Source organism: Ambystoma mexicanum, chromosome 2p (genome assembly GCF_040938575.1).
Source record: "Ambystoma mexicanum isolate Mex_15411 chromosome 2p, UKY_AmexF1_1, whole genome shotgun sequence".
In the NCBI taxonomy this organism is placed as follows: domain Eukaryota; kingdom Metazoa; phylum Chordata; class Amphibia; order Caudata; family Ambystomatidae; genus Ambystoma; species Ambystoma mexicanum.
Genome location: NC_090923.1, coordinates 594,837,060 through 594,864,242, shown reverse-complemented (window position 1 = coordinate 594,864,242; position 27,183 = coordinate 594,837,060). Strand labels below are relative to the sequence as shown.

The 27,183-nt window shown below is 45.8% G+C and overlaps 1 protein-coding gene across 3 annotated transcripts in view; it reads left to right on the top strand.

Annotated features, from left to right (window-relative positions):
- Positions 1-27,183, top strand: part of DCAF1 (DDB1 and CUL4 associated factor 1) — a 1,932,496-nt gene that overhangs the window by 764,436 nt on the left and 1,140,877 nt on the right. For all 3 annotated transcript variants that reach the window (XM_069644104.1, XM_069644105.1, XM_069644103.1), the window contains exon 12: positions 16,102-16,271. In XM_069644104.1, coding sequence (XP_069500205.1) covers positions 16,102-16,271 — 170 coding nt within the window. The remainder of the gene's footprint in view (positions 1-16,101; positions 16,272-27,183) is intronic.

Genomic DNA, 27,183 nt, shown 5'->3' with positions numbered 1-27,183 from the left:
GCTCTTGAGCCTTTTTGCCTTCTCCAGGACCTCCATTTTTTCTCTGTACCGAAGGAAACGCACCACTATAGACCTCGGGGCCCCTCCACCTCGATGCGACCTCTCCAGCTGGACCGCCTTCCCCCCCTCCAAGGTAAAGAGTTGGTTGATCAGTCCTTGAACCTTCCTTCCCACATTGGCCGCCGTCTCCCCTCTTTGCTGGGTGACGCCCATTATGCGCAGGTTATTTCGGCGTTCCCTATTTTCCAAATCATCCATCTTCAAGGTTATGTCCTCATCTCTCATTTCGAGGTCCGTTAGTCTCGCCTCATATTTCATGTCCAACAGGTCTGTTTGGAGGTGGTTATTTTCCATTCCCTCCATTTTTTCTTCCAAAGTTTCCACTCTTCCCCTGAGGTCCACTATAGAAGCCTGTATGTCGGTGCGAATGGCCTTAATTTCCTGAAGGATGTCCTTGAGGTCCTCCTTCGTTAGTGGTGTGGGGGGAGGGTCGCTGCCTGAAGGCATGGTGGCACTGCGGGCCTCTCTCGGGGCTGGAGCTGTTTGTGGACAGCGAAAGCGTTGGAGGCAAAGGCTTGCCCGAGTGGCCGAGGGCCTCTCCAGGGTGTCGCTCTTCGTTGGTGACCTTTGGTGCGATGCCTCTACGAGGCCAGCCCGTGGTGCTCTCGGCGTTTAGTGGTCCAGTTCTATGGGGTCGGTGCGTCGAGTATGTAGGCCTTGGCTTGTTGCTGAGGAAGGCCTGTGGGGCCTTCTGGTATTAGGGCTGTGGCCCACTTCGTTTTGAGGGCCTCTGCTGTGATGGCAGGGAGGAAGGCGGCGCGGGAGGCGGAGTGTGAGCCGCCCTGCTCCGTTCCTTTTCTTTGCCGCTTGTTTTTTTGGGAGGGGGGTTGTCCCAGGAAGGGGCCACGGGAGGCCGAGGGGGTAAGGGGGGCGGCACAGTTTCCTCAAATAACCCCTTCACCCCTCTGTCTCCTCACCTCTTTTCCGTGTACTTAGGGAAGCTGGTGCTCAGGGTCCGTATTCCTCCTCCCGCTGGGGTAGCCGTGAAGATGTCTCGTTGGGCCGCCTCGCCCCGGGTTGGGCTTGAGGGGTCGGGTGTCCGCCTCGTGTCGTGGACTCAAGTCCTTGGAGCGTGGGCATGGGGCCCGGGCTGTATCGTGGGCGGGGGCTCTGCTCCGGAGTGCGGGCTTCCCCGCGATCGGCGAATCAAAATGCCGACGTCCCCGGAAGTCCTCTGCAGGGGGCTCACAGGTCTGTGCACGGGATGGCGGGGGCTCCCGCTCCGCTCTGCTTCTTCTAAGCACCCTCGTACATGGGAGATAGCTCCCTCTGTCGCCGGACCCCCGCTGGCCTTCGACGGGCAGCGCTTGTCTTGCTACGGCACTCGCTGCGGGCACCGGAGCCTCGCCACCCGCTCCAGGTCTCCTGGCCTGTGCTGTGAGTGTAGGGGGGGCCACCCACTGTCCGGGTCGCGCCCCGGTCTCAGGAGGGGGAGGCGGCAGTGCGGCCAGATGGTGTGCGCATAGGGCTCCGCTCGTTGCCAGTCCGCTGGCAGCCTGTCGCCTTTGGCGGTCTTCAGGGGGGCTGGCCCTTTGGCCTCGGGCGGTGCTGAATCCGGGCCCTTGATCGGGGGCTTCAGTGGAGGAGATCGCCCCGAGTGCTGGTCCTCCCTGGTTTCAATGCGAAAATCCCAGCCGGGGATTGAAAAGGCCCACTAGGCCCCCCGCGAGGCAGGAAGAGCGCGAGCCTCACGCGACTTGCATGCTCTGCGCCCCCTGGCTTTTATGACCTGTGCAGTGCAGGAGTCTCCTGACGTCCTCTCTCCTGTCCCCACGACTGAGGCTCAGGAACAGTGAGATCTGCAGGAACTGCCAAGAACCAACGTCTTCAGCTGCATCTTTTAAGGTACTGTGCAACCCGATTGAGAGAACTTAACCTCTCGCGGTGAAAGTTCGTGAAACTTTCCCAACGTGCAGGCCTAATCAGCTTGTGACCCAACATATGATTCTGATTCATAAAAAAGACTTCTTAGAACTTTGGAAAAGACTTTACTGTTTACTACAAAAACTGATCTTTCCTATCCAAGACACTAGCCCATTGACTTTGGCCTAGGCCTATTGAACTGAATCGAGTCCTCTAATGAACTGAAACTATTTGCACTGCCTAAGAAAGTATTTGTGATCTATTTTATTAACTTGTGCATTTGTACTCCTATTTAAAGTGACTGAAATGTCATTTTGCTCCTATTTCAGGGGAGCCTAATTTACTCAAACGTATTGTATTGAAGTATATTTGTGTATATTAAGTTGCCTCCTTCTAGTAAATGTTTTCTAAATGACTGTGTAATAAATTAATAAGTGTTTTTAACAAGAAACCTTGAGTGTAAGTGTCTACTTGAACCACTATGATTGTAAGACCTCTGTGTAACCTCTTTTACTGCTCACATTCGCTCTTGAGATAAGCCTGGCTGCTCAGCTCGCTACCACAAACTGTGTAGTGCAGACTTATACCAAAGTTTGGTTTTGCTTACACCTGTAGTCCTAATTGTATGTAGTGGTCCCAGAGGGTACTGCATGCAATTCTGCCTAACAACCTATGACAATACCAGGGACACACAACGTTGTAAAAGCTAAACATATTAAGACTGCGTAATGTAATGGGCACAAGAGTTCTCTGTATTCTAATGCAAGGAAAGGTTCTAGGAGAAAGCAGCGGTAACCAACTTTCACATGGCTTTCCCAGGAGATATCTGTAATGTAGCAGGGTAGATTCTTGAGTGAATGATGCACCATGATTGTTATGGACTGTAAATTAACTTTGTCATGAGATTCTTGATACCAAGTGATCACAGTTGAATGAATGTGTGTCCTCAAGCAAGACCAAATTATCTGCAGCACAGTACATGCATCTTCCTTTCACAATGTTCAGTTGTACATATCCTCCATTATCTTCCATACAGCGTAGTGCTTCAATAGCTAAATGTCTCAAACTGGAGAACGTTATTATAGCTGATTGAGGAATCCAGAGATTTGTATAGTTAGGCCAACAGCATTCTCTAGAGGAGATTCAAGTATATCTTAACTGGAGTTGATGAACATAAAGGCCAGCCTTTCTGTCAGGCACCAGCACAAGTATTTGTGATAAAAACTGCAGCCTTCTTGTTCAAATGTGTATTTTCACCCACACATTCTTCTCCCACCTCTTCAACAAAGGCATTGATTAGCTGTCCTTTGACTTAGCCTTATCTGCATTGTTTCCTCCTCCTCCTCCCTGTTTCATCGGTTATGTTTCTGTTTTTTGTTGGAAATTGCTTCTGCATGTGAAAGCACTGTATCAGCTGATCTCAAAGAAATATGCCCTGAATATTTCTTGGAGACAGAAGTGCTATGCCCATGTTTAAAAATGTGTTCATTAAGTGTTTGTAGGGATTTACTCTATCACATCTTCCTCTTTTACCCCTTTTGAGTAACAGATTTTCTTGCATTCAGCCTCTCCCATTTGTCACAATTTGCCTTACAAGCCCCCATAATCCAGTGTGGTTCATGGATTTTTATTGAAAACAAAAGGTGTTCAGACTTGAAATTAATTGAGCCGGGTTGGGCTTATTAGTGGACATCGCACCCTCGTCTTCCCATTGGCTCCCACTTCCTTATACCAGACATCCCTAAACCCCAGAGTGATTAGTGATAGGCAAACCTTATTCTCTCTAAGAACTAGCTAATGCGAGGGCCTGAAGGCTGTAGCATTATCTGTCTTGCTCCCTCTGTGATTGTTTAAAGGGCTTCTATTGTCTGTGGTGTGCCTCAACAGGTACCCCGGCTCCTATCTCTCTAGTTCCTTTCCCTGATGTGCCTGTTCCTATTCTCCACTTTGCTTTACTCTTGCCCTTGTTCTCTCTCACTGCTCCTGCTTTTCCTGTCTCAACCGGCTCCTCTCGTCTGCCACTCTGATGTTCGCACACTCGCCTCTCTCCTTACTTTTCATCTCCAATCTCCCTTTTCTCTCTCCTTCCTCACCTCTCTCCTCTGTCACCCTGTACATTCAACCCACTATTACTGACGCACAGCCTCTCTCTCTCTGCATCTGGTACCACTCTCTCACTACCAGCACCTCACCTGTAACAAACTCTGCAACGCTCTGCTCCGCTGTCTGTCCTCCACCTGGTCTCTCAGCCTACCTCCTCTCCTGCTGACCTTATCCAAACACCATTTACTCTGATTTTCTTTGGCCATTCCTTTTTACTCCACGCTTCGTTTCTGTCCTGCTACCTCCAAATCATTGGTCTCGCACCTCTCCTGACCCTAAGTTCCAATCTATGGCTGCTCTTTACCCCTGGGATGGGTTTTCACACTGTAAATCTGTATAAGCTTCTTTAGATCCTGCCCCCTTTTCTTTGTTTGACTTTCAAATCTCCTATGTCTTCAAGTGACGCAAGGCATATAGATATATTTTATTTATATCGCGCCCATAAGTGTTTAGTTGATTTGGCACAGCGCGCACTCCTTCAAAAGTGGGTGCTTCGAAGACTTTGAGGACTGCTGGTTTCTTTGTTCAGATCAGATGGTCTCTGTTGGTGGCTGGACATTCTGGTATTGGTATTTCTGAAATGAGACCCAAATAACTCTGGGCAGCATCGAAACAGCAAGGTATGGCGTGTATGACAGTGGTACCATATTCCTTCACATGACATCTGCAAGGTGGGGCACAAAGACTTCAGCGCTGGCAATTCCCACACCCCACCTCTGGGGTGGGACTGGTGTTAGGACAGTTTTTCTGAAGTCCAACTAAAGGCTTAGTCAGACCATTCAACTTAGACAGTACAAGTCTCCACTCTTAGTATAAGGCTGTACAGGCCTCAGTTCAGGGTACCGTAGCCTGAGCAGCCAGGCATATCTTAGGAGGTAGAGAGGGCTGTAGAATCAGTACAAAGAAATTGTAATACAAACGGTCCAAAGAATCACTATGTATTGTAAAGAATAAATGGTTAATTGAAATGCAAGTAGGCCCATATAAAGCTTGGGGGGGAAATAACTACTATCACAGATAATATAAACACATTATAGAACAACACAAAACTATGCTTGAAGGTACGCAGACCAAAGCATATAACCTAATTTGGAACACCTAACAGGAGTTCTAGGGAAGTCAAACCAATAGTTACTTTTTAGATTACTTTCAGTAATATAAGGGTAGTAAACCCTAGCAGCTATACCGTGACGCTCAGCAAGAAATCACTTGGTAAACCAACTGGACAATATATCTTTTATGAATAGTGGAACACTTATTCTAGGTACAGTAAAAACCTTTAAGTTCTTTTGTAATTACCCGCAGTTGTACTAGCTAAATAAAACCTAAGGATGTAATATACTATTACAGGTGCGTTTGAGATCAGTAAAACACATATATTGAGATAAGCAATAACTCTATTTTTTGATGGAAAACAGCTACCTCAAGATCAGTAAAACCTATACACTTTTTAAAGGAGCTATCAGCAACTTAAAGGCAGGTGTAAACATCAGACTATGTTTGTGTCTGTCTAAAACAGACCAAGGAAAGCAACACCCAGGTAGGTAAAACCCAATGCAGACTTATTCTGGACAGGCTAACAGCAAATCAGTGGAAGCAAGACCAAGTTGGGGAATTTATAGACCTATTCCCTGAAAGAAAAAGTTAGTGAACTCAACATGAAAATAAAATAATCTTCACAGTAAATCTCATATCTACAATTTATTGGACGATTAAAGCATGGCCCATAGAACGACTATGTGGAGTTAGCTACATCTAAAAGAAGTCAAGGTGAATGGGGTAATAAAGACACAGTACCGGCACTGAGGGCAGTGACATTAAATACTATTGAGATACAGTCGTCTTGGTTATATAATTGAGAGCACCATGTAGTAAATGCAGGATATATGTCTGTTGGTTTAGATGAACTCTATTGCCAAAAAGAAATAACCCATCCATTCTGCCCACCTTCGCCGCATTAACAATAAGGCTAGTGGCGAGTACTCTAGAGGGAAACCTCAACAGTTTTACTGTGATGTTTTTCTAGAATTTACCATAAAAAAACCTTATCATATTGTCTGTATCTTTTATATAGTGTCAATCCTGAGAACAGTGGGGTCCATTGATATCAGCACACAAAGAAGCATTTTTTGTCCTGAAGAAAGCCCCATCAATACCCATCAAACACATTTGAACATGCATATTCAGATATATGGGCTGAAACCCGTGTAGACGAAATAGACAACTTGAATTACAAGCTGTCTTTTAGTTCCTGTTCAGGGTCCTTTGTCAACCAGTGGGCCCTTCTTTTTTTTCGCCCACATGTTTTGAACCTTAAATATGTTAACTTGAATAAGAAACTCACTATATTGTAAAACAAACGATTGTGTTAGAAATGTTCAAACCACATCACCTACCAACCCCAAGGCACCAAAGTCGTAAGTTTAACAGAAATACGAGACCATCAGCCGCGCTGATTTCCCTTCCGGGAGTCCAGATTTACTGATCACCGCAGGTCCTGGGTTTTATATCGGTGGTTGGTAGTTGCCCCCTCTCTCTCATCCCCTCCCGCTCCGCCGGCCCTCTGCCCCTTCCCTGAGTTTCCGGGGCCTTGTTCCCCTTCCATGTCTTCGGACCTTTCTGTCCCATTTCGCCTATTCATGCTATTGGTTGATTGATTGGGGTCCCCTCCAAATTTTCTGACTTTGGTCATGTTGTGTCATATGTATGTCTCTAGCATCTCCCAAAAGCGATGACCTCTGGTGGGGTTCTGATTCTCTTCTCTTTTGAATGCTGCTCGTTCGAGTCGGCATGTTTTGGAGAGTGTTTTTGCCCATTCTGCAGTCGTAGGTGCTGTATTTGACTTTGAATGTATGATCAGGAGTTTTTGTGCTGTAAATGTTATGAGGGAGATCAGTTTGCGGACTAATGAATCTTTGTGCCAGACTGTATCATCGTCTCCTAGGATCGGAGCGTTTGGGGTGAACGGGATGTCTGCCCCTTCGATGGTCTCTTAAGAGTTTGGAAGATCTGTCGCCAATATATAGCGATGGAAGGGTAGGAACAAAGTATGTGCTCCATTGTCCCTGTGTTTTTGAATTCTCTCCAGCACTGGTGTGACCTGGATTCCCATTTTCTTCAGCTTGTTCGGGGATGTAGTATATTTGCTGTAGTATTTTTTTTTTACTGAATTTCCCTGTTTTTGAGGTTGAGGGAGGCGTTGGGTATAGCCGCAAAGCTTCTTTGGATATCTGAAGTGCTCACTTGTGTTCCCAGGTCCTCCGTCCATGCTGCAGCGAGTGCGTTTAGTCTGTGTTGATTGTTCGGTGTAGTCATTGCATAGTAGGTACAGATGCGTGGGAAGGCGTCGGTATTATGGTCCATTTCCTTCTCGCACGGCGTGGGGGATTGAAGTCTGGATTCCGTTGTGGTGTGTTGGAGGATCGCCGCCTGGATTGAGTGATAGTATAGCCAGTCGCCTGTCCCCAAACCCAGTTTACTGCACGCTTCCGTGAAGTCTGCTAGTGTTCCCTCCTCCATTATGTCCGTTAGCCGGATGTGCGCCCATGTGCTAGTTTGGTGGTGGTGGTGTATTGCTTCCGTCGCCCCATAGGTCAGTATCGCTCTTATGATGGCCCAGGCTGGTGCGTATTTGACCTGTGCCCCTTGTGCCGCCCGGAGTTTGTGCCACTGTTGTAGGGTTGGCCTTATAATAGGGTGTGACTTGATATTTGTTGGGAACTTGTGTAATGGTGTTGCCATGGCTTTGATGGGGAGTAGCTGGGCCATTATGGATGTCTCAATGTTGTGCCAGCTGGTGGCCTCGCTTGTGTTGAGCCATCGTTTTGTCCAGATTAGTTGGGCTGCTTGATAGTAAGCCTTAAGGGAGGGGACCGCTAGTCTTCCACCGGATTTGTGGGCTTGTAGGATTGGGAGTCGGATTCAAGCTTTCTTGCCTCGCCAGATGAATTTACTGACAGCTTTGTTCAGCTTTTTCAGCATGAGTGTCGTCGGTTCAGCTGGTAGCATCATTGTGATGTAGATGAGCTTGGGGAAGGAGTTCCTTTTTAGGCTGTTGATCCTCCCTGATAGGGAGAGTGACCGTGTGTCCCATCTTTCGAGGTCTTCTCGGATGCTATAGAGTACCTGGGGATAGTTGAGGTCTCAGAGTTCCGCTATTGAAGTGCTTATTCGGATTCCTAGGTATTTTAGGGAGTGCGGTTGGAGCGTGAATGGTGCTACGCCTCCTGGGTCCCATGGTATGTCTCGCCTGAGGGCCATTACTTCGGAGTTGCTCCAGTTTATTCTATAGCCCACCATCGGGCCAATGAATTGTAGTAGGGATCTAATGTAGGGGAGTGTTTTAGGGCTTTTGCTGATGTAGATTAAAAGGTCGTCTGCGTATAATGAGATTGTGTTTTTGCGGCCACTGGTGTATACCCGACCATGCTGAGTCAATGCGCACCTTTATTGCCATGGGCTCGATAGACAAAGCGTAATAGTGGGCAGCCCTGGCGTGTACCTGATTGTAGCGTGAAGTTCGCTGGCGTCACTCCGTTCGTGACCACAGCGGCTGTGGGGTCTGTGTATAGGAGTTTGATTAATTGTATTAATCTGAGGGGGAGGCCTTATCTTTGGAGAGCTCTGAATGAATTCCCATTGCACTTTATCAAATGCTTTTTCAGCCTCTACTGCTATAATTGCGTTGTGGGGGTCTTTCTCCTGCTATTATATGTAGTAACCTGCGGGTATTGTCTTCAGAGTGTTGCCCTTTGATGAAGCCTGTCTGGTCTCTGTGGACTAGCTGTGGCAGGAAGTTCTCTAGCCTCTGGGCCAAGCATTTGGCCCGAATTTTGGCGTCCGAGTTGATTAGCGAGATCAGTTTATAGGATCCGCTTAGTTCGGGATCCTTCCCTTTTTTGTGGAATACTATTATGTTGGTGGCAAGCATGAATTTAGGTAATTGTTTGCGGGTTAGAGCTTCTTCGAAGACTGCTGCTAGATTGGGAGCGTTTTCGTCTGCAAGGCATTTGTAAAGGTCTATTGGGATTCCATCGTGTCCCGCCGCCTTCCCTTTGGCCAGGGATTGGATTGCTCGGTTTAATTTCTTCAGGGGTGATGGGGGTGTCCAGTGTTTCTGCTTGGGCCTCTGTGATTCGGGGAATGGGCGGGCACTGAGTCCAGGAATGCTTCTATTCTTTGGGGCGTGCATGTGTCTGTGGTGGTGTATAATTCGCGATAGAACTCGGGGAATCGTGCGTTTATACGTTCATAGCCCTCCACTAGAGTGTTGGTGTAATCTCTGACGCTTGTGATTAGCTGCGTGGCTTGGTGTTGCTTGAGGGCGAGTGCCTTCATGCGCAATGGTCTCCCTTAAGGTAATAGTTTTGTGCCCAGCTGGTGTATGCTTTTTGTGCTCTGTCTGTGGTGATTTGTTTGATCGCGTTTCTTGTTTTCTCTATCTGTGGTCGGAGTGTTTTGTCTTGTGTCGCTTTGTGTCTTTCCTCTAGTTGCTTAAGTTCCCTTGTTAGTTCGACCTCCCTTTCCCCCCACTCTTTGTTTTTGTGTGCCCAGCGCGATATGCATCGCCTCCTTATGAAGGATTGAAAGACATCCCGGCATCTGTAGGGTGTATATCCCAGTTTCAGGTTGTCTGTCCAGAAATTGTCTGTGTTGTCTGTCAGGTGTTCCACTATGTCTGGGTATTGCAGCATTCTGAGATTCAGGCGCCACGTTGGGGAAATCCGAGGCGTTTCTGGGAGTGTGAGGCACAGTGCGATCAGAGTGTGGTCTGAAATAGTGGTCGGATGTATTTCACAGTTCGTTACCATATGAGTTGTGTTGGCGGGCTTTAGCCAGTAGTCCAGGCGGGAGTCGCTGTCATGGCGATGGGAGTAGTGGGTGAAGTCATGTTTTTGTCTTGGGTACGTTCGCTAGATCTGGTCCTCTACGGTCCCTCTCTGCGTTTAGGGTTATGTTACGGTCCCCCCCCTACTATGGTGAGGTTGCCCATGTATTTAGCACATTCTGCAAAGGTATCGACAAAGTATGCTGGGGAGTCTGTAGTGGGTGCGTATATATTTAATAGGATGAGTGTGTGTTGTAATATCTGGCCTTGAATTAAGACAGATCGGCCTGCCTAATCATTGACCGTGCGTTGGATCTGTAGGGGAACCGGTTAATGTATCAGAATAGATACACCACGTTTCCCGTGATACGGTGAGTGTGCTGCCGCCCCTACCCGTACCCGTGTTAATTTCTCTGCTTCAGTTTTGTTTAGGTGAGTCTCTTGTAGGAAAATTTTCACCCTGCATATCCCTCATTAGGTTCAGCATACACCTGCGTTTGATGGGGTGGCACAGGCCCTGTATGTTTAGGGTCACCAAGGTGAGTTTAGCCATTTCTTATGGGGGGTAGTTTGTCTTTGCGTCATTTTCCTTGCGGTCTGCGATCGTTGAGTCTGTTGGTTTTATCCATCTGGAGTGGGTGTGATGTGCTTCTTTGTCTGTAGTTGTTTAACTTGTGGGGGAGTGCTCCCTGAACATCAGATCTTTGGTCTGAACATTGACCTGTGTTGAACTTTAAACAAAAACACTGGGTGGGCCAACTATTCGGCCCTCGCCCACTACCGGGTTTGGATACCAATATATGGGGTCGGTGGATGAGAGTTGTGGACTCATCATGGGTTCCCATATGTCATTCGGATCAGGTTCGTGGGTTGGTAGGGAGCGTGAACTTGGTTGCGCTTTTCCGTCTCATTCATGTTTTGTCCCCTACCCCTTCAGCTGTTTGGGGGTGTGTCTCTCTGGTTTGGAGTGATCCCTCGTAGTGGGGCTTTCGGTCCGGTTTTCTTTACCGTGCCCCTTGGTGTCTCGTGTTGCCAATTGTGGTCTTCCCTTAGGGCCTTGCCGGATGTCCTTCATGGTCTGCTGGTGCGTTTTCTATGATCTGGATTCCAGCCTCTGGGTCCCCTGCCGACTTTATGCCATCGCCCTCCTGGTCCTGGGTGTTCCATTTGGGATGATGTGGTGTATGGTGATCTCGCCCCCTCCGGTGTTGGCGTGGTTAGTTCAGATGTCACTATTTTACTTTTGTAGAAATTGCCATGCCGACTCCGGGTCCTCGAATGAGTGCCATTGCCTATCTAGCTGGATGCACCATGTTGCAGGGAATTCCAGGTAGTGCATGTGTTCCGTTCTTTTCTGCGCTTCGAAGATGGGGTTGAAATCCTTTCTTCGTCTTGACACTTCTATTGACTAGTCGTTGAATATCTTGACGTCTGAGCCGCTTTTGCGCACCGGGGGTGCCGATCAGTAGGCCTTTAGTATGAGGGCTTTGTGCTGAAAGTTCAGCAATCTCATATTGATGACTCTTGGGCGTTAGTTTGGTGCTGGCTTTGGAATCTGCACCCTGTGTACTCTTACGATGGTAAGGACTCTAGCATTTGGGAGATGGAGATTGTTTTGAAGGCGGTGTAACGCTCACCTGGCTCCCACGGAGGCGCTGGTCTGGTCTGGGTTGCTGTGGCCTCTGCAAGCGTGATGCGCAGAATTCGGACCACGGATTGAACAGGACCCCCAAATCTTGCTTGTCTGGCCCGTAGGAATATCCTTCTGCAGATGAGAAAGGGGATTAACTGTCAGCTGAATAGTGTGCTTGCTCCCCCCTTTCGCCCTTCGTCGTTCTCTGACTTCCTCCAAACCCCCGGTTTAAGCTCACCTTATGGTTTGGAAGGATGAACTCTCCATCCTGCTTCTGGTGCAGGGGCGCGCGTTAGTCCAGTTACTTCACTGGTTTTCAGAATGGCGCTGGCAAATCCACTTGACTTTTCTGAGCGATACGCCGTAAGTATGAAGATGCAAAAGTTCAAGTGTGAGCCTCCTTTTATGTTGTTTTTCCTAACCTGTGATCTGTCCTTTATTTCAGGTGCAGAACAAAGGCGATGCGTTGAGGGGTTAAAATTCCGGTGGTAAAATCTGGTGAGTTAGTGCTGAGGGCGACCCCTCTAAATGTCTTTATAATTCCCAGTAATGTCTTTTGTCCTTTCCCCATAGGGGCCGGGGTGCGGTACCTGCCAAAGATGCGGCGCCGACCCGAGATGTGGAATGGTTCACCAAGAGAAGCCGGTAAATAATATGGCTGAAAATTCGGCTTTCCTCCTGTGTTCCCTTGCTCACCTTTTGTCTCTTCTTCTCTCCCCTAGGTGCAGAGATGTGGCGACCGGTGCTGAGAGCCGCGATGGAGCCGGGCGGCGTCTCGGGAACAGGTGAGTGAAGCGCGGCGCTGCAGCGAGCAACGCGGTGCTTTTAAATGGAAGTCTTCCTTCAGGAATGCTGGCGTGAAGATTCCGGATGCAGGTAAGAAGGTTGAATAAGTTCTTGTTTTTCACCTTTCTCTTCTCTTCTTTCCTTACAGGTGTTCCAGGTTTGAGGCGGGCGTGGCTGGAGTCCAGGTGCAGGAGCAGACACGGTGAGCGTTCAGCTGCTGGGATGCAGAACAACGCGAAGCACGTGTGGCTGTCGGGGCGTGGCTTAAATATCCTTGGAAGAAGTTCCAGGTGAGTGTTCATCCACAGCCCCACCCAAGTAACAAAATAGTTCCTTCAGAAAAATAGTCCCTCCTAAGCCTCATTTGGCTTGGTTCTTCATGCAGCATGGTCTGCATCAGGTGAGTGTGCAGCATGGTCTGCTTCAGGTAAGTGCACCCAAACACTTCCCCATATGAGCCTGGCGCCTATGGCGCCAGGACTGATGTCCAACATGAGCCTGGCGCCAACGGCGCCAGCACAGAGTCCAAAGAGCCCCTATAAAGGCCCGCTGGGCTTTTACCCCGGGGCGTGATGCCTGCTCCCGGGGGTGCTAGGCCTGGCCTGGTGCTCCGGGGGTAGGCATCATGACAGGCGGTCATATACGCAGCTTTCTAGATCTGCGCCTTCAGCATTTTCTGGGATGCCGACCACCTTTAGATTGTTCCTGCAGGAGAGATTTTCTTGATCCTCCATCTTTTTGCCCAGTCTCTGTACCGCCCGCATGACCCAATCTAGGTTGGTTTCCATTGCTACCTGGTTGTCTTCCAGCGCACTTATGCGATGTTAGTTATCCGTGGTCCGCTCCGCTTGGGTGGTTAGTTGGTTTTGCACATCTTGGAGATCTCTTGGACCATGCTGTTCGTTCCTTGGGTTCTTTGGTCAATTAACTTCATTTCGGTCAGGATGGCCTGTAGCTGTGCTTGGATATCCATGTCGGTTTTATTACACGTTGATCACCGTGGGAGGCTTCCCAGTTTCTCCTTGTCCGAGTTATCCTTCGGCTCTGTGTTGTGTGCAGCTTGTTGCATGCCCTTCGGAGTCTGTTCCCCAGTGAAGCGATGTTTCAGGGATGGCATTGGTGGTGGCTCTAGGTGAGTATTTGGTTGTTTGTTTTTTCCCTGTGTTGGGAGGAACGACGGGTGGGGTCTCCCCTCGTTGGCCTTTGTCCATTTTTTTTCTGTGCCTTCCCTGACCCTTCGCTTGCCTTTGGCGCCTTACTCTTTCAGTTGCTGCGTGATTGCTTGGCGCTACTGTTTGCCTGTTGGCTTGTGGTTTTGCTTATGGTGTTCCCTTGGTATGGCCTGCTGGTTGTCTTTATCGTCCCAAGTGGGGCCCCTGCGTGGAACAGGTGGCCAGTGTTTCCTGCCACACTGGGCCAGAGGCCTTCTTTTTCTTTTCGATTTTCTCTTTTTTGTCTTGTCCTCTCTCGGGCGCTTATTTGTTCCCCTGCGTTTGGTTTCTCGTGGTCTGCGGAGGCCGGAAGAGGCAGGCCTTTCGTGGTGGCAGTCAGTGTTATTGTGCGAGACCCCCCCCCCCGGGCACAATTCTACCTACTGAGGTGGACCATGCTGCAGTGGCTTGGTCTTTATCCACGTGGGCTTGCCTGTTTTATTCCCTGCCTGGTTCTTGCAGTGTAAGGGGGGGGGGGTGTTGCGGGGGTGGGGTGCGAATAGTGTGGGTCTCCCCTGGTACTGCTCTCCCTGTTGCGTCTTGTCATTTTACCAGCGTTCTACCCGGCTTTGTGGTCCCTCTGCCGCCTCCTTTCCGTGCCGGGGTCTCTGTTGGTAGCGCTGTTGGCGTTGCGTGTCTGGTGATTCGGGGCGTCACGGTGTCCAGTTCCTCTCTCCCCCCCCTTCTCCGGATGGTGGTGTGAGGGTGATTGACCCCCTAATGGTTTGGGCTCCTGTTGGAGCTTGAGTTCGTTTATTTGCTTTAAGGTGGCCCCTGGCAGGTTCTCCAATATAGGCACAGGTTGTTTGCCCCCACCCGGCTTGCTTGTGCGTCTTCCGTCAGGGCCCTGGTGGGGGCGAGTGGGTGGTGGGGCTGACGTCGGAGGTAGCTGCTATGCATTCCTCTTTACTTTAGGGTCTCAGGGGGATCTGGGTGTTTGTACCCCTGTGGTGTTTACCTGTGGTGTTTACGCTGTAGTGGGACTGCAGCGTTGGTCGCCTCCCCCATCACGCTCCAGACTTGGAATTGCCTTAGAGTCCGGTCTGGGCTTCGCTTGGGATTGCCAGGCGGGCGCTGCGGCTGGTGCTCAGTTTCCTCCTGTTTCGGTCCCTTCAATGTTTCTCTGTGGGTCGTTCTGGTGCGTTCCTCTGGATAGCTTTGTGGGCCTCCTCTGTGTCGGCCGCCTTCTCTTCGAGTGATTGTGTGTTGCTGGGCTGTCCCCGGGTCGCAGCTCCGGCTGGTGTACCTCGGTCCTGGGGCTTTTTTAAATCTTTTTTTTCCTTTTTTGGGCTGCCGGTCTTGCCTTTCCTCGTGGTCAGGGTCTGTTTCGGTCCACAGATGGGCTGTTGTCGCTTCACCTGTAGTGGAGATCTCTCTCAGTAGCACATCCCGGCTGGCGTGTTGTTGGAGCCGGGCTGTGCTCACGGCGCCTGGGCTGTTGTATTCGTGCCTTGTTTCATCGGAGCTGGCCCCGGTGCCTAGTGGTCTGTTCTTCGGCTGCTCATTGCTCTTGCTCCCATATGGGATTTGCTTCCAAACTTCACACGATTGTTCATCTCATCTTCAGCGAGTTGTTATCCCTTCCTTAGGCAATTTGCTGCGTTTTTAGGGGTAGAGAGCGGTCGCGTTCGTCTCCACCCACGGGAGCTCACTTAGTGTGCTTCCATCTTGTTCGGGGCTCTCTAGCGCCCCCAACCCCCTGACATTTGTAATGTTTGATCCAAACGTTGGCAATTGTTACCATTGACACAAATGAATAGTAATATTTAGTCTTTGTTTTATGTATGAATTTTTCACTATGGTATATGAAATGTGATGAAAATAAAATATACATTTCTATTTTTTTCCAAAGAAAAGGTTTTGTGGATGATATACTGCTGTAAGTCATACAGCTTCGGAAGAGTACCACCGTTAGCAGGTGTGCTGGTGAGGAAGGGGTAACCAGTTGCCCTTTTGCCATATAGATTTTAGGTCCCTGCACTACTCGCAATTGGTTCCCCTTAAACAAAAAATTGTAAAGTACCCATTTTGGTGAAAATGAAAGGCGGGCACAACTGATTTCTTCTTGTGCTGTTATTATATGAAACTTCCACGCTTAATAACACAGATCTTGCTCCTACTGAGGTATTCTCTGTTTTCACTTCAAGGAAGCCCCCTACGATGGAGAACTAGATGGCATATAATAGATGGCATATAAATAACTTTTCATTCCCATTTCACTTATTTCAGAACTGTACATCTTGACAATCGTTTCTCTTCAAGGCCTCTCTTCTAGGACTTTCCCCTAAATCCTCTCTGACACGGATTTCTCTATTTGCAAGACTATTTCACCTTCCACTTTTCAGTGATCTGCCTAGGAATTCAAGGTGATAGGGCAAAACGTGCTGATGTTTGTAGGGTCACTGATTTAACCACACCATATTCAAATGATCCTTTAATAAAATGGCATTGCTTATTGAAAGGTCTTGCTTCTTTGATTAAGGGTTCCAAGCAGACCTCTGCCGTTTGGTATGTTTTCATAGACCTCACAACTAATGCTTGTCTTTGTTATAACCTTTCTTTGCTGATGCTTAATGACTTTTTAGAATCATCCTATCCCTCAATTCCTTTTGTCTTAGGCCTGTTCTTACACCCACGAGCAGATTGTGGAGATGACAGAGTTCCTGGTTGAGTATGGCCCAGCACAGTTGTACTGGGAACCTGCAGAGGTATTTCTGAAATTGTCCTGTGTTCAGCTAATGATGCAACTGATCTCCATTGCTTGCAACTGGAAGAATTACTATGCCAGGTAGGCTGAGAGAAGCACTCTGTCTTTGAGTAATTTTTACAGTTTGTATGGTGAGACATGGTTTCATTTTTTAGAATAATACTTAGCTGGAGGGCAATACTTTACTGACCATGCTTATTATTTTGAATGTCATTGGACTCTTTTCTTGTTGGTGAAAAGTCAGTTCAAGACCTCTGCTTGTCTTGCTTATTAAAACAGTGACAAAATGTTTACTGTTTTAGCCTTTATGCTCTGGAAGTGGATTTCCACGTATTTTTATTTAGTTAATTTATACCACACTTAATACCAGCTTGTGGGATCGGCATTCTAACCTGTGTTGCACCGCATTGCATTGTTTCCAAGACAAACGCGCTGCCCCATAGCTAGCCTTCCTCCCCAACTTGCAACAAGAAGAGAATTCACTTGTGTGAACTGGTACACCTGTTGCGCCAAACTAGGAATTATTGTACATATTGTACATATTATTTACAATTATTGTAAAAGTTATGGTAAGCTAAGCAAACGTGCAGAATGAATGCATTATATGCAGAAATGATATGAGGTAGTAAGATGATTTAATTCAGGGTGCTATAAACTTGGATCATAGCCACAAATTGCGTAAATGGAGGAATGTTGCTGCAAGTGTAGGTAAACTGTAGCAACGTTACAAGGTACTTGAATAAATACTGGTACACAGAATGACAGACTGAAAATGTAATCAAACACAATGCCAAACTATGATAATGGACCCTGAAGAATACGGATATAAATTGAAGGAAGCTAGATGGACATCTTGAGCACTGAACTGACAGAAAGACGTGGAGCGTTCTCCACAATATATGCACTCCAAATTAAATAGGAGTGACCTCATTAGGTCTTGCACACGGAATGTAATCACATATGATGTATGCAAACGTAGGGAAAGTGAACATACAAGGGACCACAATTCAACAAATCATTTTGGGTAGTAAAGGTTCAAACTGATGGACATCAGGTGAATAATATTGTAAGCAATAACATTGTATGAAACAAAGAAGCTGCATGAATAGAGACAGACGTTTTTGTAAACTGCCTCAACACGTGGCAATGATTGAAGTAAAATGGCACGCACCTAGCAGAGTACGAGCGAGTATAGACTGCTCTACTGCTCCAGGACGCTTCGCGCTGCAAACCACTCAACTCATCTGATCTGAACCCTGCATCCAGCCCTTCAGGACACGCATCTACCAACGTGACGTGTTTAAAAATAGACACCATACGCACCAGCACGCGCACACCTTTGCAGAGTACCAGAGAGTACCGATTGCATACCGCTGTTCGTGGTGCCGCGGTGGCGTCGGGCGGTGCAGTGAAGTACAGCGCGGTACTCTTTGCCCTCTCCGGACCAGAAGCTGAGTCCCTTCACAGAATGGTAATAACCTTGGTTCTGCCACCGCCATATTTCCTGCATATCCCTTTACACGAGGCCCCTTTAGCAAGCGGGCCTGCCCCATCTCGCTTCCCAGCCGCTAACTTGCCATCTACCAAGCATGGCTACATACCGGGTAACGACTGCCATGCCCAAGCAGCCACCTGCTGGCATCCCACTGGGCCCCGCTGCAAAATTTGCAACGCCTCTGCGCCAACACGCTCCAACAATGCTTTGCTCCCCCAACATCATGACCGATATACGAAGCTTTATGAAGGAATCCAATGGCACTGTCCCACCTCAACTCACGACCCAAATAGTCAAAGACCCTATAGTTTCGTTTAATACAACGACCAATCCTGTGGTCAGCAGCACCGGCAATCGACCACTTTGTGATCTGACCATGCAGAACTGTCACTCTGCTTACAGCTGATGAAGCCCCTGAATCTTTTCACACGCCGCCCTGCACAGCGGATCCCACTTCAAACTTTCAACTCGCAGCCAAGGTGCATGCAACAGACTTGTCTGCAATTCCCTTGCTTTACTCTCAAGCTGTAAAACAGCATTAACCCGTAACCGCAATCCGGCACACTACTCAATCTATGGCCATTAATCCAAGTGTCTTTCACATAAACCATCACAGCACCCACTCAGTCACCTCAACAAGACTTTCTAATTCTCCACCTCTTTATTCCAATGACTGTCCTGATCCCCACTCTCCGCTTCTGATTCCTCGATGGTAGCATCCTTCTCCAAACCCATACCACTCCCCTCATTTCATTTTCCTTCCACTGCCAACAGTGCCCTTGACTCGGCGATCACAGTGGTCAATGCTAGCATCTACACACTAACCAAACTATATGAGATACTTGATCAAAAAGCTAATTCACAGAATACCCTAATACAGACCACCATGAATAAAGTGGATTGGCTAGTGTGGAATTTTCCTTCTATTCTCAATCCTGTAAATGAAAACACCAAGACCAATCGCTTGATGCCAGTTCACCTGAGCCAAGCTCCTTTGACAACGCCACCAACTAGGAAGGAGAGCAGCTCAATATCCCGACACCCCCCCCCGTTGAAATCAACATCTGTCCAATTTCTTCCCCAGAAGAGAGTCCCATGGAAGAACATGAATTTCCTCGTCCATCCAAACTGCTATCCGACCTATTCTGCACAACAATCAAGGCAGAAAAGGAATAAAAAAGCGGAATAGAAAACGCACTTCACAAATTTCGATTGACTTACCTAACAAAACCAAAAAAGACCACAACTTGCCCCCACCAGCTAAAAAGCATACCAAATCAAAATCCAAAGCATTCATTGCTAAAATTATTATTCCTCCTCTGGCTTCATCAGACCCTAGTGATGACGAAGATTAACATTGTGACCAACTGGCAACATCCTGTGGAATCATCCCGCCACCAGCTCTCCCTCCTGAGTTAAATTTGGCTTCACCAAAGGGTAAGATTGTTTACGAGCCTTAAATTATCGATATTGCACTTGTAAATGAAGCACCTGCTTATGTTGATACTGAACCTTGTAATAACACCAATGAAGCTTTGATGAATTTGTCTGTCTATTCAAACAACTCCTTTCCAATCTCAGAGATTGTTCATCAGAGCCTACACGGGTCACATATTAACAACGAAAAAAAGCGAAACAAACCTTTTGTGTAAACCTGAATGTCGACACTGTTGCCTTTAAGACGCTAGCTCAAAAACGAGATAAAACCTTGTGTCAACTGACATGTCAACAACCACAGGCTAGCGATCCATCGGCACTCCATAATCAAAGTCCCCCGTCACTGCAACCGTTGATAACTGAACAACCAACTGCTCTTCCTAATATGAAAGATGTCGGCCAACACTTAGATTCAACAAAACCAATGTATCTAGAGCTAGAGACTATCGCAATCACAATGCTTGATAGAATGACCTCTGGCCCCTTCCCCAATAGAGTAACACTCTTGGCTATCTTCCACTCAATCAAGGCTTTAGAAAATATTAGATCATCTGATATTGAGTTGGTGAGGTTTCCAACACCGTCAGAACAAGACCATGTCAAAATTATCATTCCCTCTATCAATGTTAAAAAAAAAAATTTAAAAAAATGGTCTGGTTAGAAAGGAAACTGAAGAAAAGAGAACAAGACTATTGAGTGTTCGGTGTGGGCCGCACACCCAATACCCACTTCGGGTTTGGCAATATTGTTGAATAAATCAAGAAATTTTCTTTCAAGTGTAGTTGTATTGAGATCCTTTATTTTTCTCAAATATTCATTTAGTTTCAAATTTCTGAAGTTATAGAATTGCAGCTTAACCAATTAGGCTAATGCAGTTTCTGCGGCAAACAAAAACTCAACCCTATATGGCTAATGCATTTCGGATTAAAATCCTCCTTCAGAGCCGGGTTATAAAGTTATGACTAAGTCGTAAACACAAAAGAAATGTTGTATATTTCGTTAATCCAATCAATTTTATGCATTGACATTGTGTGTAACACATTTGGTCCATTCGAAATATACAGGGCGCCCACAGTTAAAAACACACAATCAACAAATGAGAAAAACAAACAGAAAAGTCTCATAAGTACATTTGTTATAGCAGTTCGTAATTTCCATTTGTTGTGACACCTGCGAATCATCTTAATTTATTCTGCCCAGTGCAAGTGTTACCATTCAGTATATTCGGACACCTCTAGATTCTTTGTGCTTATTCTGCGCTGTGCACATATTGTTGTTCAACATGCTCGTGGTTGTGACTGTATCTATCGCTATGTTTTATCGTGTGTATTTAAACCGTATCAATGTTTACTTACTGGCATTGGCACATGCAGTGTGTTCAGTTTTATAATAGACATTATCTGTGCTGCCCTCAAATAGTTGCTTAAATCAAATAGTGAATCATTCATGTGGCAGTGTGCACCTTATGGAGGCCAGTGACCTGTTTGCCGTTTTGTACTCTGTGAGTACAGAGATTCACAATCTCGTAATTTTTACTCTAAAATAATAAGTGAAGATTGTGTTAACAGCACACTATACATTGCAACAAAATTAGCTTAATGTTATCAATAGCGATCGCTGATCGCCGTTAGTTCGAAATCTCTTACATTTCGGGAGCGTTCGATCGTAATTTCTCGCGCGCCGGTGGCAAATGCTGTCTGCGAATCCAAGCGTTGCTATGTCAACGCTTGGTACCAACATGGCCGCACCCACTTACGCATGTCGGCCATCTTGGTGGGGGCATTTCTGTTCCTACGTTTGTGTTCCTGACACTTGGTGTTGGTAGCCAATTATTATTGTGTCTATATACATATTTCTGTTGGTTGCATATTAATGATGGCTAAAGAAGTAATGAATAGAGGGCCAGTTGTGATATATGTATTCTAAATGTACGAGCGAGTACAAACATTTTCGAAATCAAAATATGTTGATAAATTCGCAAAGTGGATATAAGTCAAGTGGATCAATGAATGATGTTGCTTACCTGAAACAGTGCAAGCGAAACCCGCAGGGTACAACTGAGAGCATTTTTTAATACAAAATTCATAATACATACGCAAGGGGATTACAGATCAAGATGCTTGTTAAAGAACCTAGTACTATTATTTGTATATTCTTAATGCATCTTCATAATGCTAATGTCTAGACATTTCGATCAAATATATCTTTGAATGGTTATGCGAATATAAATCACACCAAGATTACTTTTCACATCATCACATTTCGATGGTAGAACAGTCGGAAACACATTAAATTTATAAAAAACAGTTAAGATCCAATTCTTCATTGAGACCTTTCGGGCACAGTGCCTCTAATCGGTCTATCCAGAAGCCTTCTTTCTGTTGTCATATTTTTTTGATTTCCATGGAGGAGCCTTGTATTTCTATGGTTTCCAGAACTTGAAACTTGACTTGTGTGATACTGTGTTTCTTTTCATTAAAGTGTCTTGCACCTGCTGAGTTTGTATTGTGGTTGCGTATACATGACTTATGCTCGTTCATGCGAGTTTTAATTTTTCTGCCTGTTTCACCTACATAGTACAGCCCACATGGGCATCGTATGCAGTAGACGCAATTCTGTGTTGCACGTGGCATAACATTTAATTGTGATCTTTTCTCCTGTGTATGGGTGGGGAACCAATCCTCCTTTAATGATGTTATTACAGTTACTGCAGAAGTGGGAACAAATTTTGAATAAGTGCTCTCTAGATTTAAACTTGTTTACCATCAAAGAACTCCCAAATAATCTGCAAAGTTTAGAACAAGAAATACAAATATTATCTGAAGAGATCATTGCTCTAACAAGTACGGGCACGATGGAAGAGATAGTCACAGATATCAACAAAAGACTGGAAGCATACAAGGAAGACTTAGAAGCTAGAAAGATCAGAAAATTTAAGAGAGACACGTTTGATTATCTACGTAACAAAGTGTATACATGGGCGGATAAATACCAAAATCAACCACAGAGACCACGAAACCCTAACTCTAATTCAGATAATAGTAATTCAGACGCAGATTCCAACAGAGGCGAACAAACCGCTCAACCAGAACAGCAAAGAACACGAGAAAGATGTCATGATGCCTACCTCCAAGGAGCCAGGTCCGACCCAGCAACCCCAGAGGCAGGCATCATTTCCCCCAGGGGAGTGCCAGCGGGCCCAAGCTGGGGCCCTTTGGATGCAGTCCTGGCGCCTTAGGCGCAAGGCTCATGTTGGACCTCTGTCCTGGCGCCTTAGGCGCCAGGCTCATAAAGCTAGACATGTGTTCAAGTGTTTTAATGTGCACTTATCTGATGCAGACCATGCTGCCACATCCAGGCCCTCTTGAGGCCTGAATAGGAACTTCTTTACCTGTGGGACTACTTTCCACCCGGGTGTGGTCGGGGAAGGATACATACCTGATCGGAGGAAGGATACACACTTGGAACTTCTTCCAAAGCTATTTAAACCACACCCGATCAGCAACTCACGCTTCGCGTTGTTCTGCTCCTCGCAGCTGGACGCTCACCGTGTCAGCTCCTGCATCTGGACTTCAGCCACGCCTGTCAGCATCCTGGGTCACCTGCAAAGGGAGACAAGAGACCTACCAGCTAATCTGCACCACGGAGACATCACCGACGATCCTGAAAGGGAAGACATCATTTTTAAAAGCATTTCGTTACGATCGCTGCAGCGCTGCATTTCACTCACCTTTCCTGGGTTCCTCCATCTTCAGCAGCGATCATCCGGATACACAGCCACTTCCCAGAGCCTAGAGAAAAAGACAAGAATAAGAGGTGAGAGAAGGAAGGGAATAGGAAAAACTCAGTTTCCTTCTAAGACTTACCTGTTGGGTCATTCCCATTTCATTTCGGGTCTTGCTGCTTCCAAGCAGGACCCCGGCCCCTATGGGGAAAAAAGACAAAGACATTAGATGAGCGAATTCAAAAACATTACCTGAGCGCTCATCTAGGACTTACCAGATCTTTACTGGAACTGCCCGTTTCACTTCGGGTCGGCGCCATATCTCCGGCATTCCGAACCCCGGCCCCTATGGGGAAAAGACATCAACATCAGCGCTTTGTTGCAAGAAGTCTCCAAAGGAATCTTCATTCATCACCTGAAAAAAGACAATGAACATTATTATTTAAAGCTTGAACTTTTGAACTTGCAACAGAACTTTTACAGCGCCTTACCAGTATAATCAAGCTTACCTGAACTCCCATCCAACCTCAATCCAGTGAAGTAACTGGGTTCAACGCTCCCCTGCGTCAGAAGCAGGATGGAGAGCTTGTCCTTTCAGACCCTAAGGTGAGACTTCACGGGGAATCGTGGAGGGTTGGAAGAGAGTGGAAGGCTTGAGCATAACTCAGTCAGTAGGTAATACTCCCTTTTCACGCACAGGGGAATATTCCTGCGAGCCGGAGAAGCCAGAGTAGAGGGCCCTTCCTGTCCATCTTCAGAGTCCTGCGCTTCACCATTGAAGAAGCATCAGCACTCGAAGCCAGACCTGCGCCTCTGTGGGAATCAGGTGAGCGTTACAAAAGAAGAGATAACAGCAGAACCGCTCTAAGCACCAGTAGTACTAGTAACACATCACAACAACCCTCTTTTTTAGACGATCAACGAGGAGGAAACGAACAAGGAGGGGCAAGAAGAAAAGGCCCAGGAGTACAGACGAGATTTCAAGCACGGACAACTTAGTGGTGAACATCTCTAAAAGAACACTCACATAACCAGAAGTGAGGGTTCTACAAAAAGGCCTGACATTTGTTCCCACTTACAACACTAATTTATTCAACACCAAAGTCGAGTTACATAAACTCACCAGAAAACTGAAGCTAAAAATCTTCTTTTCAGAAATGGAAAACACGGATTCCACACGGGAAACACCTGATTTAGTGGAGTTCAAACCTAAAAGTACCTTTGTACCTCCCATTAATGTTCCAGCAATAGACATCTTCGAAAAAATGGTCATAACAGATCTTAAAAAAATTAAGTACAACACATCAAGAAAAAAAAATCTGAACAGAGGAGAGATGTCTATAATCCAGAACTTTTATTCAGACGACGCAATAACTATAAGACTGGCAGACAAATGTGGAGCTTTAGTGCTACAAAACAGAGGATTACGAGAAGGAATGCAAGAGACAACTTGACAACCACAACATCTATTCCAAAATAGATTACAACCCAATCGTAGAGATACGGAAAAATTTGGAAGATTTACTCGATTAAGCAGAAGAAAGAGAAATGATAACGAAGAAAACCAAGGCATTTCTACTCAACTTGAATCCTAAAACTCCACATTTTTACCTCCTGCCAAAAATTCATAAAAGCCTCAACAACCCACCTGAGACACCAATAGTGGCCGCCACTGGCTGCATTCTACAACCATTAGGAACTTACATTGACTATTTTCTTCAGCTACTGATACAAAAAACACCTACTTATGTAAAAGACAGCACTTACTTTTTGAATATCTTGGAAGAAATACACCTAACAGAACAAGATATCCTCTTCACCGTTGACGTAACCAATTTATACACCAGCATTCCCCATGATTTGGGGCAGGAAGCAGTAGAGTGGCTACTCTTACAGGAAGGAGAAATGGGAGCAGTAATAGAATTCATGCTCACTTTACTGACATTCATATCAATGAACTCCTATTTTGAATACAAGTAGGATTTTTATCTACAAACCTCAGGAACTGCTATGGGTGCAACAATGGCACCTGCGTATGCCAACGCATTCATGTATAGATTTGAGACCACACATATTACAAAAACCCGAATGGAAAAGCCAACTAATAAAATGGGTACGATACATTGACGACATTTTTGATATTTTGCCAGGAACAAAAGAGTCACTTAACAAATTTATGGTCCACATCAACAATATAGACCCACGTATCCAATTCACTTCAGAAATTGGCACCCCTGGCATACATTACCTGGACATCAGAGTAAATGTACACAACAATCATATTACAACTTTTCTCTTCACTAAACCAACTGACAGAAATAATTTATTACACTGTATGAGTTTTCACCATCAGAACACTTTGTAGAACTTACCTTATGGACAGATGTTACGCTTGGAAAGGATCATCAGTGACCATCAAGAATGTGAACAAGAGTTAGAAAAGTTGAAAGAAAGGGGATACCCTAATGAAGATTTGCAAACAGCAAAATATAAGGTGGATGCAAAAACCAGAGAAAGCACACTTACACCTAAAGATAAGAAACCATCACCAACTCTTGTATATGTGTCGAAATTCTCATCGCAGAGCATGCAAATCAAAAGATGCATCAATAAGCATTGGACAATATTGAAAAATGATGAAAGAACAAAAAATCTCTTCTCAGGTGCCCCCACCTTTGCCTATCAGAGATCCAGCAACTTGAGAGAGATGTTATTGAACACCAGAGATACAGAAAAGAACAACCACCCCAAAAAAAACAAGAACTTTCCCTTGCTTAAACTGCAGTAACTGTAATAACATCATTAAAGGAGGATTGGCTCCCCACCCATACACAGGAGAAAAGATCACAATTAAATGTTATGCCACGTACAACACCGAGAATTGCATCTACTGCATACGATGCCCATGTGGGCTGTACTATGTAGGTGAAAAGGGCAGAAAAATTAAAACTCGCATGAAGGAGCATAAGTCATGTATACGCAACCACAATACAAACTCAGCAGTTGCAAGACACTTTAATGAAAAGAAACACAGTATCCCACAAGTCAAGTTTCAAGTTCCGGAAACAATAGAAATACAAGGCTCCTACATGGACATCAAAAAAAGAAGACAACAGAAAGAAGCCTACTGGATAGACAGATTAGAGGCACTGTGCCCGAAAGGTCTCAATGAAGAATTGGATCTTAACTGTTTTTTATAAATTTAATGCGTTTCCGACTTTGTTCTACCATCAAAATGTGATGATGTGAAAAGTAATCCTGGTGTGATTTATATTCGCATAACCATTCAAAGTTATATTTGATCGAAATGTCTAGACATTAGCATTATGAAAATGCATTAAAAATATACAAACAATAGTACTAGGTTCTTTAACAAGCATCTTGATCGGTAATCCCCTTGCGTATGTATTAAGAATTTTGTATTAAAAAATGCTCTTAGTTGTACCCTGCGGGTTTCGCTTACACTGTTTTAAGGTAAGCAACATCATTCATTGATCCACTTGACTTATATCCACTTTGCAAATTTATCAACATATTTTGATTTTGAAAATGTTTGTACTCGCTCGTACATTTAGAATACATATATCACAATTGACCCTCTATTCATTACTTCTTTAGCCATCATTAATATGCAACCAACAGAAATATGTATATAGACACAATAATAATAGACTACCAACACTGAGTGTCAGCAACACAAACGTAGGAACAGAAATGCCCCCACCAAGATGGCCGACAAGCGTAACTGCGTGCGGCCATGTTGGTACCAAGCGTTGACATTGCAACGCTTGGAATCGCAGACAGCATTTGCCACTGGCGCGCGAGAAAGTACGATCAGACGCTCCCGAAAGGTAAGAGATTTCGAACGAACGGCGATCAGCGATCGCTATTGATAACATTAAGCTCATTTTGTTGCAACGTATAGTGTGCTGTTAACACAATCTTTACTTATTATTTTAGAGTGAAAATTACGAGATTGTGAATCTCTGTACTCAGAGTACAAAACAGCAAGCAGGTCAGTGGCCTCCATAAGGTGCACACTGCCACATGAATGATTCACTATTTGATTTAAGCAACTATTTGAGGGCAGCACAGATAATGTCTATTATAAAACTGAACACACTGCATGTGCTAATGGCAGTAAGTAAACATTGATACGGTTTAATGCACACGAAAAAACATAGCGATAGATACGGTCACAACCACGAGCATGTTGAATAACAATACGTGCACAGAGCAGAATAAGCACAAAGAATCTAGAGGTGTCAGAATATACTGAATGGTAACACTTGCACTGGGCAGAATAAATTAAGATGATTTGCAGGTGTCGCAACAAA